This window comes from Zootermopsis nevadensis, unplaced genomic scaffold (assembly GCF_977971745.1).
Source record: "Zootermopsis nevadensis isolate Lab colony 2312 unplaced genomic scaffold, Znev_1.0 Znev_ptg000017l, whole genome shotgun sequence".
In the NCBI taxonomy this organism is placed as follows: domain Eukaryota; kingdom Metazoa; phylum Arthropoda; class Insecta; order Blattodea; family Termopsidae; genus Zootermopsis; species Zootermopsis nevadensis.
The window spans coordinates 17,872,806-17,890,793 of NW_028259149.1; the positions used below are offsets into that span (position 1 = coordinate 17,872,806).

At 40.4% G+C, this 17,988-nt stretch overlaps 1 protein-coding gene across 1 annotated transcript in view; it reads right to left on the reverse strand.

The window, feature by feature from the left end:
* Nucleotides 1-17,988, reverse strand: part of LOC110834633 (fatty acid synthase-like) — a 30,936-nt gene that overhangs the window by 2,248 nt on the left and 10,700 nt on the right. The window contains exons 14-33 of the mRNA XM_087350886.1: nt 17,731-17,875; nt 16,776-16,892; nt 15,592-15,700; nt 14,752-15,009; nt 14,326-14,511; nt 13,294-13,601; nt 12,007-12,303; nt 11,411-11,601; nt 10,937-11,176; nt 10,021-10,141; nt 9,051-9,227; nt 8,396-8,575; nt 7,531-7,729; nt 7,012-7,192; nt 6,434-6,579; nt 5,605-5,852; nt 4,957-5,281; nt 2,370-2,525; nt 1,246-1,455; nt 210-508 (exon numbers count right to left, since the gene is read on the reverse strand). Coding sequence (XP_087207012.1) covers nt 210-508; nt 1,246-1,455; nt 2,370-2,525; nt 4,957-5,281; nt 5,605-5,852; nt 6,434-6,579; nt 7,012-7,192; nt 7,531-7,729; nt 8,396-8,575; nt 9,051-9,227; nt 10,021-10,141; nt 10,937-11,176; nt 11,411-11,601; nt 12,007-12,303; nt 13,294-13,601; nt 14,326-14,511; nt 14,752-15,009; nt 15,592-15,700; nt 16,776-16,892; nt 17,731-17,875 — 4,093 coding nt within the window. The remainder of the gene's footprint in view (nt 1-209; nt 509-1,245; nt 1,456-2,369; nt 2,526-4,956; nt 5,282-5,604; nt 5,853-6,433; nt 6,580-7,011; nt 7,193-7,530; nt 7,730-8,395; nt 8,576-9,050; nt 9,228-10,020; nt 10,142-10,936; nt 11,177-11,410; nt 11,602-12,006; nt 12,304-13,293; nt 13,602-14,325; nt 14,512-14,751; nt 15,010-15,591; nt 15,701-16,775; nt 16,893-17,730; nt 17,876-17,988) is intronic.

The window sequence follows — 17,988 nt, forward strand, 5'->3', positions numbered from 1 at the left end:
CGGAGATGGGGCTCTATCTCCGTCTTCAGGTTCCTACTCAGTTGGGCCCACTAGATAGAGCTAATCCCTATCTTCGGACTAGACTATGGATAATATCCAAGAAAATTTTTATTCAAATGACTCATCACCATCGTCAAGAACTTTTAGATTTGATATACTCTGTGCAAATGTTTTCATTTAATGAGATTACAGCAGCCTCTTTTACGTACCGGCAGTAGAGACTGTGCCATGTCATGAACCGTGTGTCCACTGCTGCTGTATCCCAGCTGCAGGCATATTGTCTGGTATTTGAGATTCTTGGCAAGAGGTTCCAGGACGCATGCCATGCTTTCCACACCAGGCAACATGAAGAGCACTGGCCCAGCCTTCACCTCGTCTTCTACGTCCGCCCCGACTCCAGTCGCTGATGGCAGACGCACAACAGGCAACGATGCAGATGCCTCATCCCCTATCACTTGCAGCAGAAACTGCTGTCCCCCAAGATGTTCTTCATCATCACGAGATGCAGCTGCAAACACAACAGGTTACAAAAATTAAAACAGTGAACTCACATTTTCAATATCAAAATTTCTGATTACCTGCTTAACAAGATTCAACAGATAAACCCTTTGGATTATACTCACATTCCAAAGGTGTTGCACAAATGCGCTTTTCGAGACAACTATTAGGTTTTACCATCAGAGGAAAAGAAACACGTTCTAAATACAGTTGAAGAAATTCAAAAATATCAACAAAATCACAAAGACAAATTGCAATGTATGGACAGAAATAGGCACCCAAAATGGGCATTCCGTTACCAACCATGAGGATGCTGAGACCTGGGACAACCAAAGGGTCGATGGAAGGACCAGGAACATCTATCTCGGAATTCAAAGAAACAGGCTTATGGCCTAAAATCTAAATAGCTGATTATGATGATGATGATCCAAAGGTGTTATTCATGCCAGACCACAAAGGTCATTCTTGCACTAATGTGATTCAAGGTCACAGATCCAACTTATGTCAGCCTCGCACTAATATTACATGAGGCCTCCGCTGGAAAACCAGCATGTTGCAACAATGGGACCTCCATTTCAACTGTTGCACAACAATAAATTCAGGCAATGCAGGTTGCTTACCTCTACATAAGGAAGGGATAAATAAACTTGGATGGGCATAACGCCGTTCTCTTTTGCCCCCATAAATGTTATGTCCTACTTGACAAACCTTATTAATATTTTCCATTTTGAAGAAGCAGTTATGTACCTTGAGATGACGGTTCTTCCTCCTCATTGACCTGGTTTATTGCGCCAATCTCCTCGAGACGTGCAAATGTTAGGCTTCGGATCTCCTGAGGTGTGAGAAATAATTCAAAATCTCGCTCAAGTGACTGTTTAATCTCCACAGCTGTCATGGAGTCCATCCCTAATTCTGCCAGTGTGGAATTTGGGCTAATGCTCTTCAGATCACGGATACCTGCGATAAAAATTTATCTCATTTTAACCAATAATCAATTTAAGATCCTTGTTCATTATTAAACACAAGTTACTTAGGACTTCAAGTGAAAGAAACCAGTTCTAATTTAAAGGTACATTTCTTGGATGGAGGAGTCTTTGTAAACCAATGATATGACCCTGAAGACAGACAGCCTGAAATTTATTAACTACATTTTTATTCTTATTCATAAATTCATTTCATCCAGTTTTCACTACTTTTCTGCCTCTGGCATGGCCTGTATGTAATCATAAGTGATATTTTGTAATAAAAACAAAATCTATAACTCTATTTGGAAAGGTGTAGGTCTTGGAGAACAATGACACTCGAAAGGTGTACATCAACCATATCACATAGGTGATTGTAGCACTAATGTCAACTAAGGCCATTGATGCACAACAATGTGTTCCAACATTAACCTTAGGCCTTCCATGCACTGATGCTCCAACCAGAATGGCAGAACCACAAACTACATGCGATGCATCTAGCTACGTGTCACGTTAGTACACACTAAACTCTTAATCCAGCAGTTAGAGTCTAGTTGACAGCCTCAAGTGCAAGGTTTAAATCCATAATCCATGTATGAAAAATGTTGATGCGTAAAGAATCATTATGTGGAAGCATGGGAATATATTGTGTCATTAAGGTTATCATAATGAATCAGATATTTCATCATTTAATATACAGTTTACTTTAAGAAAACTCTAGACAAAAACAGGAAACTTCTGTTACTTCTAATTATTACATATTCTACACCTAATACCACCACAGCCATCCGTTAAATTTTGCTAAACTTTTAAGCTGTTTGTCCATTGCTTCTTGTTATATTTCCTATGTACTTAAGTGAACTGCTGAAAAGTATCATCGCAGTACATTTGAAGCCATTTTGGACTTACCTATGATGCCGCTCACACACTCCACTACACTTGCATGTTCACCAGTTCTCGCAAATTTTTCTGCCACGACCATGCTCGCCACTACAGGACATGTCTGCCTCATGAATCTGTCAAGCACCTCGAGACATGATGAAATCCTCTGCACTAGGGTGCCACCTACAATACACATTAAAACTTCAAGTGCAATGTCTTGATCAAATTTATCTCAATTGTAAAGCATGTATAAAGGAAATATTTAGAATAAAGTCAATATATAAACATCCTTTCTGTGAAGACGTATTTAAGTCAAATTCTCCGGAACCGTGGTTCCACTATCACTTTTTGATCCATTTTGAACTATAGAATAAAGCTAAATTCACTGAAACTCCACTCAGGTGTCAGTACCCTGAGGATGGAAGCAGTATGTTCCTCAGAAACATGTTTGTCATCCTGCAAGTCCACAAAGTGTTATTTACTCAGCTGACCAACATTCTTCTGAGAGCTTCTTCTCTTCACTCAGATGTTAGACCAAGACAAGGCTGTATTTATACCCAGCAAAATGATATGATCCAAAACATTGTTTAAAAAGCCAAGGCAAGAGTCACTGTTGTTTTCCTCCAGTTACGTCCACTACTTTTTAAACATTTTCCTTCAACTTAACTCCTATTTTTCTGCACTCCTCAAATGCCATTTCTGCAATCCCTAGTATTAAGAAGAAAACAAATGAGGAGAGCCATGTCTCTGAGACCCCCAACATTTAAGAAGTAGAATGTGTGATACTTTGTATAATATACTTCTTCTACGAAATTATCCTGTAAGTATAATCTTTATCAGACCAATCCCCACACAGTAAAACTTACTGAAGTGTTTCACAAATAATTTTCACTCTGAAAGAAAAAGAAATTGGCATGCAACTAGAAAAACCTGAAGAAATTAGAACTTTAAATAAACACAGCAGTGGTCAATGGTTTTTGGTAAAATATGCATTTTGACTTAAAATCCCTCTGAAACACACACACACCACTGGAATCCCGGGCCACTTTCCTGAGAACAGTTTGCTAGTGCCAACACAGAAGATCTGACATGTCAGAACGGGTTGCGACAGGTGTGTCATTGAGACAAGGTCACAAGAAAGTGCTCAGACACATAGCCTCCACGTTAAATTTATGGTACCATCTGAATGTCTCATGATTTTACTTTGAATTCATATAACTGCTTGGTCACAGAAGAACGTCTACCTGAAGACTGATACTGTCCAATTCTTCTGGTAGTGTCAGGGGCTGGGGTGAGTAAGTGAGGAGCACACGTGAAATCATTACTTGCTGATTTTATTCAAGAGCTCACCATTCAGAGTAAGCTGAAATATCAATATATTTCAGAAGCACATCTTAAAATATTATTTAAACTGCTCTGTATGAAACCTGAACTATTATTACATCCAAATAATGACACGGACACCAAGTACAAAAGAAGTGAAGATTTCTGTCTTCTGGGTTGTTGCGCTGTGTAGTCTGGTCGATGTTAACCAACGTTTCAGAGGTCATACTGCCTCCGTGAGGCACTCACCACCACCTTCAGGAAAAACGGATACAGCAACCGTCAGATTCAGAAAGCTCTCAATCCGCCTGCGAGGCTGCCACCGCCTACTGAAAAACCAGCCTCGGTTGCCTTCCTGCCCTACGTCGGGACGACCTTCAACCGCATAAGCAGGTTGCTGGCCAGGCACGACATCAAGTCCGTTGGTCTTCCGCCAAAGAAAATTCCCAGTTTTCTCCGGCCGGTAAAGGACGACCTAGGACTGAAGACGCCTGGCGTATACAGAGTTCCCTGCGAGTGCGGAAAAGTCTACATCGGCCAGACAGGCCGTTCCGTGGAGGCCAGGATCAAGGAGCACGAACGCCACATCCGGCTCGGGCAGCCCGAGAAATCTGCGGTTGCTGAACACCGCTTCAACTTGGAGCACAAGATACAGCTAGAGGACACTGCTATCCTCTCCTCAAAAACCGGCTACATGGACCGGTTAATCAGGGAAGCCATCGAGATCGAACTTCATCCTGATAACTTTAACAGGGAAGATGGACTTCACCTGAGCCGGTCCTGGAAGCCTCTGATCCACACACTCCGAGGACTCCGAGAACGAGCAAGAGTGCGCCGCCAGAACCAACCAGACCACTAACTCGGCCCCTTTCAGGGCCTTTATCCATACAACTACACTCACCTTTCTCTCTCTACAATCTCTCCCTCTCCCACCCTCGCCCACGTGCTACCATTGGTCCACTCCCATACCTGCTCCCATTGGCTCGGGGCAGGCTACACCTTTCACTTCCCTGCCTATAAAATCCAACTTCTCACACCCTATTGGCATATTCATCGCCCTGATGACGGAGGCAGTATGACCTCTGAAACGTTGGTTAACATCGACCAGACTACACAGCGCAACAACCCAGAAGACAGAAATCTTCATATTCACCGCTGTGAGAACCTCAAGTCTTACAAAAGAAGTGTTAAACACTAGCATATCTTGTATCAAAAATACAGCAGTACTCTAAGTCTGCACACAGTAAATCTGCAATCAGGTGTACAAACATATTTTAAAAGCACAACCGACCTATCTGAATGTCTTGCTGTTCCTCCTGCATCTCTGCAACCAACCCCACGTCCCCCACAGCGCCCCACTGGACAGCAAGACCTGGCAACCCATCTCTGACACGGGCCTCACAGACGCGCTCCATGACGGAGTTGTTCATGCCGTAGTTCGTCTGCCCAGCATTACCACGCCCACACGATACACTGGAGAACACCACAAAATGACGCAGGTGTGGGCACATCTGGCGAGACAGCGCATCCAGGTGATGCGTTGCAAGTGCCTTGGGTCCTGCAGAAGCAGCAAAGTCTGCCTCAGTCTGGTTCTCCAAGAGTTTGTCTCGCAGCACCTACAATAATGCACGGGTGACTCTTTCAGTATCAAAACAGGCAGTGAAACATTTCCAATGGCTACTCCTACTCAGGTATTATTCTCTACCTTCTTCTCCTATGCCCTGATTACACTCATGAGGCCCTGGTAATCCAGTCATGGCAGAGTAACCGTTAAGTTAATGATAGAACACAAAAACTCACAGAGTCTCAGAAGGAAGCAATACTGCCACTTATTACCTATCAATCAAATGGCAAGATGCATTAGCATCGTAAGGAGTTCATTAGCTGCTTTACTACATGGTCTATGCACTTTCTGAAGGTGAACAACTTCGACACTCACCACAGCCAAGTTGAATATGGCATCGACTTGCCCCAGCTTCTTTGCGCCTGACAGTAGAGCTGTAACGCCACTCTTTGTGGTGATGTCAGCCACAGAGATGACTACCGTTACACCACAGCTGCGCCATATTCTCACACGTAAGCTCTGGTAGCCAGTCTTGATGCCATTACGAGATGTCAGCACCAATTTACGAGCACCTCGTGACACAAGCCATTCAGCCAGCTCCAGACCAAAGCCTCCCAAGCCACCTGCAAGTGGCAACATACAAATTTAATACTTTGGATCCTACCTCTAAGAAAGTACACCACATCACTAATAAAAGTTTGAGTCTTTTGATAAATTTTGGAAGAAATTTTGCTTCCAATGCTGAGAACCAAATAAAACACTTACATAGATAATATGGGTGACTTAGCGAGTTATTGATAAAATTAACCCATCTGAAACACGCAGCAAAAGCAGTCATCAAAACAAGCTTGCCGATGGAGGGTGTGCAGAATTTTGTCCATACTTGTTAAAGTCCAGGTCAGAAAGTGGGTGTACAAACCAAATTATGTTCCTGTGCATCCGAGGTTGCCAACAAAACACTTTTGTTTCTGTTCTACAACCACTCAATATGGAGCAAAATGGTTTAAGATGTACCACTTCCTCACTTGCAACATTCTCATTTTAACTTTAAAGTAATATGTGGCAGGAAATATTGCGGATGACATAACGATGTTGATGGAGGGTGATGAAAACACCTTAGATACTCCCACATGAATAAGTAACTGTGACTGTTTACCCCTGATAACTGAACCCTCTTATGGAGCAACATAAAAAAACTCAGTACCTGCAATGATGTAGGTATAATTGGGTTTGCAGAAGTATTGCGGATAGGCCTGCATGAGTAGCGGTACAGGCACAGCTGCTTCCGTCTCTTCCTCTGGTTGGATATGCAGCAAAACTTTGCCTATGTGTTTCCCAGATGTCATGTACCTGCAGCATGTACTTCACATGTCAATGCAAATTCAACTTAATTCTAATATGATATGTGACACATCCGTGCACTTACAGAATTTCTGAAAATGAGTATTAAAAGCACTTGCTGCAGCAAAGAAAAGAACATTTATTAATCCTGCATAATGTTTGTCACTGCCCATTGTCTGAACTACATCTGATCTTCATAGTACAGGAATTACTGGTGGGAACACTAGAACAAATTATACCAAAAAGATTACTGTGGCTGACAGTCCACAGGAGAAGGGCATTTTGCAGTATCAATAAAAATATGGTTTGACAAAAGAAGGTTATAGTGGAAATTGACAGGTCAATGGGTCTATTTAGTGCAGCTATTATTACTGATGACAATGATAGTATAGTTACCCAATATTCTCCCACAAAATTAAATTGTCTCCATCATAACCAAACCTGAAAGTCTGTTCCACTTCAGTTGTGGGAAATACAGTCCTGGGTAGTGGTCGTACAGCCCCTGAAGTTATGCCTTCAGTCATGATGTCACACAACTTCTTCTTCAGCTCAGGACATGCTGTAAACACTTGGTCTAACATGACTCCATGGAAGCTTGCCTCCTTCAGAAATACTCCCATGCCTACAAGTTGGATTCAGTCTCAGATAAATCGAGTCATAAAGACAAGCAACTGTATATGACATGCACAACAAGATAAAGTGTTGGTAAAAGCAGTGACTTCAAAGAAATGTGCCGGAACAACGGAAGATTTACACATGGTGGAAAGGTACCATTATCATAGATCTTAAAGATACAAGTGTTGAGGTTATGTAATTTGGCTCTGGAGAGGAAACAGTGGTAGAGGACTTGTGAAGATGTTAATGAATGCTTGGGGTGCCTGAGAATTTTTCAACTCTCAGAGCATACTAAAGCTTCCCAAGAAGGAATCCTTGGTATCAGTTTGTTAGTTAGATTCATACCAATAGTGTTGTTGCTCTGAAGGTCAAATTTTCCAATCTCCAAGAATCGTCCTCGAGGGGCAAGACAGCGTACCGAGGCCTGCAGCTTTTCCTCAGCAAGGGAGTTGAGAACAAGGTCTACACCTTTACCATGTGTCTCAGCCATTATGAGTTGCTCAAAAGAGCAATCTCGAGAGTTCCCAATATTGCGGTCCAACAGCTGGGAGATAAGAAAATAATTTTGACATGAAGATGACTGTGTTCTGGGTTATCACATCTCGAATCTGATTGAAATCGTCAGACATTACAGACGTGCTTACAGTCACCCTGATAACAGATGCAGCAAACACCTCTGAAATGTCAGAAAATTTCTAAGACACTACACAGTACAACAACACAGAAAAGAATCATCTTCATATCACCATCATGAGGGGCTAAAATCTCACATACACTGACATCTTTGACATACATTGATAAGCATTGAAACTGTATTCATATGATACAATATTCTTAGAAAGCATATCAACAATTGTTATTATGTGCATAAGATAACTTAAAACATTCACTGGAAGGACTCAGAGGGGAATATATCTTCCAGGTCAAGCATTTTCAATTCTTCAATCAGGTTAATGCATTAGAATAGAAATTATTCTTCACTTAATCTAATATAGGAAATTCAGTGTACTCCATCCAATTTTAAGAAAAGTGCTATTTCTTTATTCAGCAATCCAGAGGAAATAAGAATTCCAATTTATTTGTCTGCAATCCAATTCAAAGTTTGGCTTTTGTTCAACTATGTCATTAATTAACATGGCCAGTCTCCCATTTGTATTTATTTATATAAGGATGAATAAGCTTCAGACAGTGAAAATGGCTGTTCAAATACCTGTGGAAACTGCTTTTTGATGAAGGCCCGTTTCTCCTCTGTACCAACAGTGGTATACACTGTGCAACCTGCGTGCAGACAAATGTTGATGGCTGCCTGGCCTACGCCCCCACTGCCCGAGTGGATCAGCACCGACTCACCCTTTTTCATGTGACCAATCATCTCAAGCGCATAGTAAGCCTGTCAACAGCAAAACAAAGCATCAAATTTTTATTCTTCTATTAAATTTGCTTTAGGTGCTTCGTAAATGTAGAAAATGTAAGGTAAACATTTGTTTAATTATCACACCATACAGAGAAATACAAGTGGATAAATTTTTAAGCTTGAGGGACGGATGCTATAATAAATTGAATAACTATCTTCATGACTTGGCTTCTTCAAACACAAAAAAGACATTAAAGCAACTGGCCAGAGACTGGATGAAGAGAAATTGATTCCTGGCAAGGCCAGACTGCTTTCTCTTTTCTACCAAAAGCAAACTGCTTCTGGGACGCACCAAGAAACCAAATGAATGGGTGATGAGTATTTCCTACCCAGAGTATAAGCTGAAATATGTGGAATATGATGAGAGCCACAAATCATACCAAATATTGGTAAGACCCCAACTGATAAAGAGAACATTTTTTAATTCTGATTTAATTTCATGGGAACTCACTGTTGCATAGACGCAACACACAGTTGCAGCATCCTCGAGTGTCCAGTGCTCAGGCACATTCCACAACATATTCTTGTCTGCTAACACCATGGAGGCCAGGGCTCCAGAAGGAACCATGCCCATGACTCGTTGCCCTTTCCGGTCACGTCCAGAGAACTCCAGCCCTTCAACACAGCCCTACCAACACGATTCCTTAAAAACAGCTTCAGAGTTCAGACATTTCATTTAAATTGATTTATTTCAAATAAATACTGGCATGCGAAACAAAATAAGCAAAAATTACATTTCATGAAATGGAGATGTGTATTCCAAGAAAAGTAATTTTGATTCTCACACTATCATGATAAGTGAGTGGACTTATTTGTAGTTTATTGAGCAATGCATTAAGTAGCTCAGACGATACAGAATGTAAAAGGCCATGCTCATAGCACAAGCGCTTAGTCACTGGCTCCTCAACATGGAGGACTGGGTTAGATCCCAGGGCAGTCCGTGTCGAATTCGTGGTTCTCAAGCGCCACTGAGACAGGTTTTTCTCCCAGTACTTTGGTTTCCCCTATTAATATCATTCCACCACCGTTCCTCATTCACCCTATTATCATCGGTGACATAGACAAAGTGCCATTTTAGGCTGCAGCTCTGCAGAGACAAAGTCCCACACCATTGTAAAATCAACAAAACAGATTTAAGTATATAGAGATTAATGGACAAAGAACTATAAAGAACATAAAAAGAAGTGGAAGTGGTCTAATTTAACGTGTAATCATTGCATTTGCTGGTAAGGGTGAGGCAAACTACTGAAAACCTCAGTCATGTCAGTTGATCTCTGGGCCAGGAATTTCTAAATGCAAAGCAACAGTACTTGGCTGCAATGTTTGGTGGGTTTTAATCCATAAAAATATAACGGAGGGCAGAATAGCCTGCTTTAGCATTATCTACGATTCTCAGCATCAAGCACGAGATCTATTCTCACCAGATCCAGCCGACGCTTAGGAGCTTTGGAAGTCAGCCTTCCTGTTGCTGTCATCACATCCTTGAAGTTGACAGCAGAGTAATAAATATGCACCAGTTCCTCATTTGGTTCTGTCTGAATGCTGTAACATATTAAACTTACATAAATCTGGTTCCAATCAATGAAGTGACTTAAACTCAGGACTGATTAACTTATCAGCTGATATTTTACAGTAATATGGGTCAACTGAGTGTCATAAAAGCTGTCCTCTCAGCACCTTCCAGAGCCAAACTTATGCTGTGTATCCTCAGTTCTGACCACTATCATCAGGTCAAATTTGTCAGAACGAGTCTCAAAGTTTCAAATCATTGTTATATTTGTAATTGTTCACTTCATAACAAAACTTCATACATAATTTGTAGGTGCATTTACATATATTTTCATAGTCTATTTCAAATTATTACCTCCTATAATTCATTAGTTAGTGCTGTCAAACTGAAAGATAAATCACAAATATTTTATGGTCACAATACTGTTCTCTTATATTTCATAAAAAATTGCATTAAAAAATACACATGTTTTAAAGATATATTAAGTACCATACAAGTTGGACACTACATCAAGAACAGCAAGTGTTGCTCCCACCTCATGTGTTTGCACGTTGTTGTCGTTCACTGTAGGATACTGGGTGGCCTCCAGAGCATTATTGTTCATATCAAATTTTGTCACTTGATTGAACAATTAAAAGGTGGGATATATGCATACAGGCAGTTGTGTGTAAGCATATGAGAACAAATACATGCAACGGTGACCTCATATGTTGAGTTTCCTTCGGATTAATTTAATGTTCAGTTATTTTTCGTCCCTTACATCAACAGAGCACTACATACTGGAACTCGAAACAACCACAGCACCATACAGAGGAGCTCAAACACACCTGTCAATGTCCAGATTTCCCTCCAACCACCGGAAACTGGAGAGATCTCCTCGTGTCATGATGTTCACATAGGCGTGTGGCACAGTGACAGTAGCACAGCTGTCCAGGGGGAGGTGTCTGTATGACCCCCACTTTCCACCAATGTATACATTAACAGCCAGATCTTTGCTCAGCTGTTGCTGGTACAGTGGTAAGTTCAGATCGAATGGGGGTGCAGAGGAATCAGGAATAAAGTAACACCTGAAATATATGTGTAAAATCTTACATAATTCTTATACTCAAATGAATCATCTGCTTATTTGATTCCAAAGGAATAAAATGCTATCAAAGAAAGTGCCGTGTAGGCATACAGGGGAGAGAGGAGGGACAGTTCCTTCCTGAACTTAACCTCATGCCCTGACTATGCTTCATCCCACAGGAACATCTCCACAACAGTGTGGAAGCCAAATCTCATTCAAATACAATGTCTCTTACCTAACAAAGTCACATCCAGGCTCCTTGCGGATACAGTTCACAAGACCCACAATGCCACTGAGTGGTTCACCCTGAGCTACAAGAATAATGTGACGTTTGGAGTTACTACCGATGGCAGTCTGTACTTGCGGCAGCCAATCATAGTTGTGAGTTGTTACATGGATCACAATTGGATTTTCCACTACCACTCCCTGAAAAAGGCATTACACACTTTCTGAAAGAAATACTCACTTAGCCTCAGCACCGTTTCTTCGAAAGCTAATGGTCCTATATCCACCTTTGGACTGACTTGGATTCTTCTATTAACATTACAGAATAAGTAAATGTTCCTTTGTCTCTTTGGGTTCGTTTAGAGACATATCTGAAACACCACTTATTTCTTATTAAATTAAAATAAATCAGGAAGAACGTGGATGACAATGTACAAACTTCTAAGACATATATCAAGTTAGATGTTGCAATGTATCACTTTTTCCAGCATTTTAAAAACACAAATTGATATATATTTCATAGGTCACATTCATATGATTCGACTGAAAATTTGGTATACTAGGTGCAAGTTAGTTATTGAGAAAAACTCTGACTGGTGCCACTACCTTCCTGAGCAAGAGCAACTTCTCATCCTTGAGAGTCTTCTCAAACACAACCTCGAGCCTGATGCCACTGGTGAACGTGGTCTTAGTTTCCGGTTTCTCACGAGTCAGGATGCAGGCCCCATCAGCCAGGGCATTTACAGCGGTCTGGAGCAATTCTCTGTGGGGCAGGACGTTCGATGCGATAACGAGTGTACAGTTCTGCTCGTTCTCTAGTTCATGTTCCTCGACCTTGATCTCCGTCTTGTTCAAGTCTTTCCATGACAGGTTTTTGGCCTTTGACAGGATTGCAATGTTTGCCTGTAAAATACAACAGCACAGAAACATGTTCAGGTGTTCTTTAACCCACTGTCTTCTTACGGGTTTCTTTCAGTCATAAGTTTCAAACAATATTAGCAAAACACTTCAAAATCAGCCTAACAGCTGGTCAAGTGTCATGGAAGCATACAACTAAACTATTAGCTGTAGCGTTAATATGTGGCAGGCAGCCCCGCTGTATAAGGTCTTAAATCTCCTTTTCCTATACACAGAAATCAATTTGGTTCCATGTGTATTTTGCATTCAAATATACCATAAGCAGCTATGAAAATGAACAGTAATGTCTGTTACCGAAGAACTAGGAATATTCTTTAATGGAGAAAATTATCTTGTTTCCATTTAATGCAGCTTTCAACAGAGGCAGTGAACAGTACTTGCCAATATTCTCTGTCTCTGATGTCAGCAATGAAGAAATTTCTCATGAGCAGTGGATAAGATATAATGTGCAGCAAATTGCAGACGTTCTTTTGTTTGTGTACATAACAATTCCTATGTCCCATAAGGGTTTGGATTATTTTGAAGCTGCATTTTTATGTGTACTGTGAACAACAAAATCCTGTACCTGCATCTAACAAAAATGTAAGAAATTAGTATTTGCACATTACATCCAGAAGTTGTTTTTCTATACCAAAGTTTTCGAATTTTAAAGATTCAAAGGCAACATTCTTTGCTGTGCCAACTTCCAGGAGCCACATTACAATAAATGCCCTGTACAGAAATCATGGAAGCATTTATTACATCATCAACTAGAATATTTCCACATTTTAGCACTGGTGAAGCATTTGCATCCTAGCAAATACTTTATATGACATCATCAGTTCTCTGAAATAGTCAGATCCATCACTACAAGAGGCAATGCACCTCGTCATGCGCACAGGGAATGGTAAGTGAATGGCTGTGCACGTGCACAATGTACAGGTAACAACATTGCTGACTGTTAACTGACTCTGCGCTACACACTACTACACTTGCCTTTATAAGTGGAAGATCTGCGATGATGAGGGCCACGGCAGGTGACAGAAGTGCAGTGCCTTCGTCGTGCAGCTCCACCACCTTTACATGGGTGCCAGGCTTGTTCTCCAGAGTGATGTGAGTGCACACCCTCAGTGCGCCGTGCAAATCAAGGTGCGCAGGTTCTACATTATGAATGAAGACATATTTCTCGAGTACAGGGCTGGTCAGGACCTTGCGTCGAGCTATGGCATTGGTTTTGAGTCCTCGCACTTCTACTCCTGTTGATTGGATGATATCCAACTCCTTGTACACATGCACTGGAAGCACTGTCACAACAAGCGTCAACAATTACAGTAATTTCAAGACAAGAAACTGAACTGACATCAAGTGTAGGAAGTACTGCAATTTAATTGGTACAATTCAAGTGTTAGGTGTTAGAACACACAGGTTCAACAACTCTAAGACAGAGGTCATCACTGCACATAATACTGTAGGAGTTACATCCAGTCTATATCTAAAAAAACTGATTTGCATATAACTTGTTTTAATATACACTTGTAATGTGGATAAAACAGAGTGCGGCTTGAATGAAGAGCAACAGATGGGGTCAGGCAGTAGTGGCAGCCGCAGCAACACCATTCTACGCCAGTGTGTCTATACGCTACAGTAGACCATATTCCCTGACCTTCAGGTTGAAAGGGTAAGGTGCTGTCAGGCCAATAATTTTCAAACTGTTACTTGCATACAGATGAACATCACAGCTGATGACATCAGAGGATCTTCGGTAATGACATAATTATGTCACAAGTCTCGGCATAAACAAAATTGGTATTAAAAATTGCAGGAAATTAAAGAAAATATGAGTTTGAAATGACATTCAGTCTCACAATGTTCTTATCAATGTTCATGAAAATAATTAAGATGTTCTCGCATTATTTTATAGCAGAACACAGATTTGGCATGAACGCTGACAGATGGACAGACTGTAGCCATGGGGTATTCTTCACATACATGGAATAGTAGAGTATACATAAGAACCAACCAACTTACCAACATCTCCATTCTTAATGTATAGTTCCTGGACATCAGCCCCGTGTCGTTTGGCATCTATTGTGAGCTTCTGGATGTAGGTTGGAACAAAGAGACCTCTTGAGTCTTCCTGAATGATTTTCATTTGCAGCAAGCTGTCCATGAATGCCACCCAGTTTTCCTTCCAGGCAACCTTTCCTGTTCGACCTAAAGTGAACAAGAAATCTTCGTGTCTCACACAGCATGTCTGATAAATTTATGTATATGCTTCAAGTTAATATTTCTGCAGTTATTTCTGATAAGAAATGTCACAAGAACATGAGTCCATTTCTCAAGGATTACAGAAACATGAGTATCTAAGAAGTACCGACTACTAATTAACACAAATACAAAACACAGGACATCAGGTACATTAAAACTTCTCCTGTAATTCATAGTGATACCCACCATAGTTGTCTGCATAAACGAGGCCACGGAAGAGTCCTTGGTAGTTATATCCAGACAGATGCAATTCCTTGTAGATATCTCGTGATGAAAGTTCAAGCAACTCATCATTAATGAAAGGCTTGAGGGGCTCCAGTGATACCATTTCAAGAGAGGCATTGGCAGGCAATCTCACCAAACCACTCACAACTGAAGTGTTACCTTCCACTATCTCAAATTTCCCACTTGCTTTCTGGATCATGACAATAAACTCTAAGTTTCCTGTGAAAAAACAATTAAATTTTAACATTGAGGACATTTTGCAGTAGGTTAATCATGTAAAACACTTTTCTGAAGTAAGAACTGGAATGTGTCATGACAAGACGTGCAAGAATGTTTCTTGCTAGAGTGGAGGTATACCGATTTCCTAAAGCACAACACAACACAAATAAAATGATAGATTTATGTAGAAAAGATCTGTTACACATGATCTCATGATTTTCAGTTGTGAACTTGGGCTTATTAGGATTTAAGATTTCTGTTGCAGGAAGTACAAAGATGGCTATTTACTGGGTTAGTGCACTGTGTAGTTAATTAGAAGTTTACAGTTTCAGAGGCCACCGCTGTGAAGGGAACCTCTGAAATATTGGTAATCTTCTACACAGACTACAGAGTGATATAACTCAGAAGACAGCCATCTTCATTCTGGGCTTACATTTGGCCTTTGCTGTTCAGGTTCTGCTGCCTTACAGGAGGACTAGAAGAGTTTACACGCATTGAAATGAGAGTAAGAAATGTAAGCATCAACCATTCATATCAGCCACACGGACTAAAAATAATGATGGGCGCTACTGTTATACTAACCTTCCTTCGGTATGTTTGTAGCCCTGTGAAACCGAACGTCCTCGAATACCACACACACAGTTGTATGAACCTGTCCAGTCATCAGCCCAACAGACTTCCACACAAGTTCCTGCGTAAAATGCTCATTAAATTAGTGGTGCCACTGAAGCACAGAGCGTAAATACATCAAAATTATTTAAACTATATAAAAAGCAAAGCTGTCCCACTATACGCCATGTGTGCGGTGGGGAGGGGGAATCAGGTGGTACAGCTCCTACTCATTCTTATCCCTGGCACTAGGTGGGGGCGAGTGGTTAGCATCATGCTCCAGCTGAGCTTTACCCCCAGGAAAGGACACTGGTACCCATTTGATAGGAGGCAGGGTGGGCCCCAGAGCCCAGTCTGGAGGCAGAGGATAGAGGAAAAATCCTCTGCCCCCATCAGGGATCGAACTTCGGTCATCCAGTCCGTAACCAGCCTGGCTTACTACAGAAAAATATACTGACTCATGACATAAAATAGAGATCTACATAAAATAAACTAATTCATGCAATTTTAACAAAATATATATTCAATGAAATACAAGTGAGATTATTTTAAGTCATTTTTCAGTGTTATATCTGCTTTCTTCGTTAGTAATGCCTACAGCAGATCTGTAAATATAACAACTGAATGTTAGAATGCATTTGAAGCTGCTGAAACTATTACTCTTTGGCAGTGAGTCCAATATCTGTGTCTTAAATGATCCAATGCAACACCAGGATCTTTAATTGTGTTAGATAAACTGCATCAAAATAATTAAAGACAATTTAGAACTAATTTGTTTCCACTGCTACAATAGTCAGTCTTAATTATTGGTAACTCACAAGAACACTGAGTGAAACATTGCTATTGTACAGAAAAATAATATCTGCACACTACTCGTTGCTGCTGAAATCATCTGTTATTAGAAAATTCTGTGAATTTTTCTTTCTGTTAACCATAATTACATAAGCACACAAGTAATTATATAAACAGTCACATATAAAAGTTCAAACAAACTATTTTGAAAATCTTATAGCAAATGATATATCTCAGTCACTGTTAGAAATCATCTTTAACGGTTTGCATATTTAGCTACTATGCAGTAGGAAAAATATGAAATTGTATTAATAAATCATGTAAACAGGACATAGATTAACAATACAAATTGTAATAAAACTCACAAGGTAGCCTGTGGCAGGAAATAAGTTTCTACCATCGATAACATGTCCATATAAATATTCCACTGATTCATCCTGGAAGCTGATGACCATGGAGTATTCACCGGATTTCACTGTGGGCTGTAACACAATTATAATACGCAGCAAGTACATAAAGCCGTAACCAACTCCATGGAGCACAGTCCCTTCAGAGAAAAATAATTACTCAGTCAAAACATTATCTTATTTTTATGGACTCTACATGTTCACTGGCATAAACAGCGCTGAACATAAAACAATAACAGAGCAACAAAGTAAAATATGTATTTAGGTACTTTTTAACAAAATTCAAGTCTAGCAAATGAAAAATGGATTTCACACAGATCATAGGAATGTTATCAGATCATACATGTTTTGAGTTATAAACATGGTCACATGGGGAACCTTTGGCAATGTTTCTAAGAACTTCCATGTGCCTGAAATTTGTAGTAGCCAAATAGTAGCAAAAATTTGTTCACAGATGTATTCTAAGTTACTTAGTTATTCATTTATAAATTGAGCTAATGCCTCTATACAGATGGCAACATTTAGCGGAATGTGAGTGTAATACCTTTCTTCTGAGACTTCACCTCAGTGGTACAGACATGTAGAAACTACGTGAGATGAACCCAAAAGAGCATCATCAATATGAGCAAACTACCTGGCACATGATTAATCAAACTAAAAACACTTATAACAGGTTTTGTTTCTGGATTGCAGTTAAAGTTGTGCAGTCAAGTCCAGGGTGTGAGTTATGCAAATGTTCATTAACGTTTTGAGACTAGAATTCTGACATCACCTACAGACCATCTTTTTTCCCCATATATAGAGAGAATACTGCATTGTTTCAAAGTCTGATGTGGCAACATTTCATATTCTCCTGTGTATACATTTTTGCAGAGAACATTCATCTTTACTGACAGTCTAGAAGTGGAGTTACCTGTGTTGTAAAGTACATGATGTACCAGTCCTCTGAGTGGTCCCACCGGACCAACGGTGAAATCATTGGGGTCCCCCTGCTTACTGGGTATTGTACTGGTGGATACAAGTTTGCCAGCTGTGGTTGCAAACCCAGCTCATACAGCCTGCAAAGCAAACAGCAAGCCATTTTGTGGAGCTGCTGACAGTGATGAAGACCGTGAGAGCAGCAGAGTCATAAGAAGATAAAAGTTACACAAAGTGTCAAGTCTGGCATCCA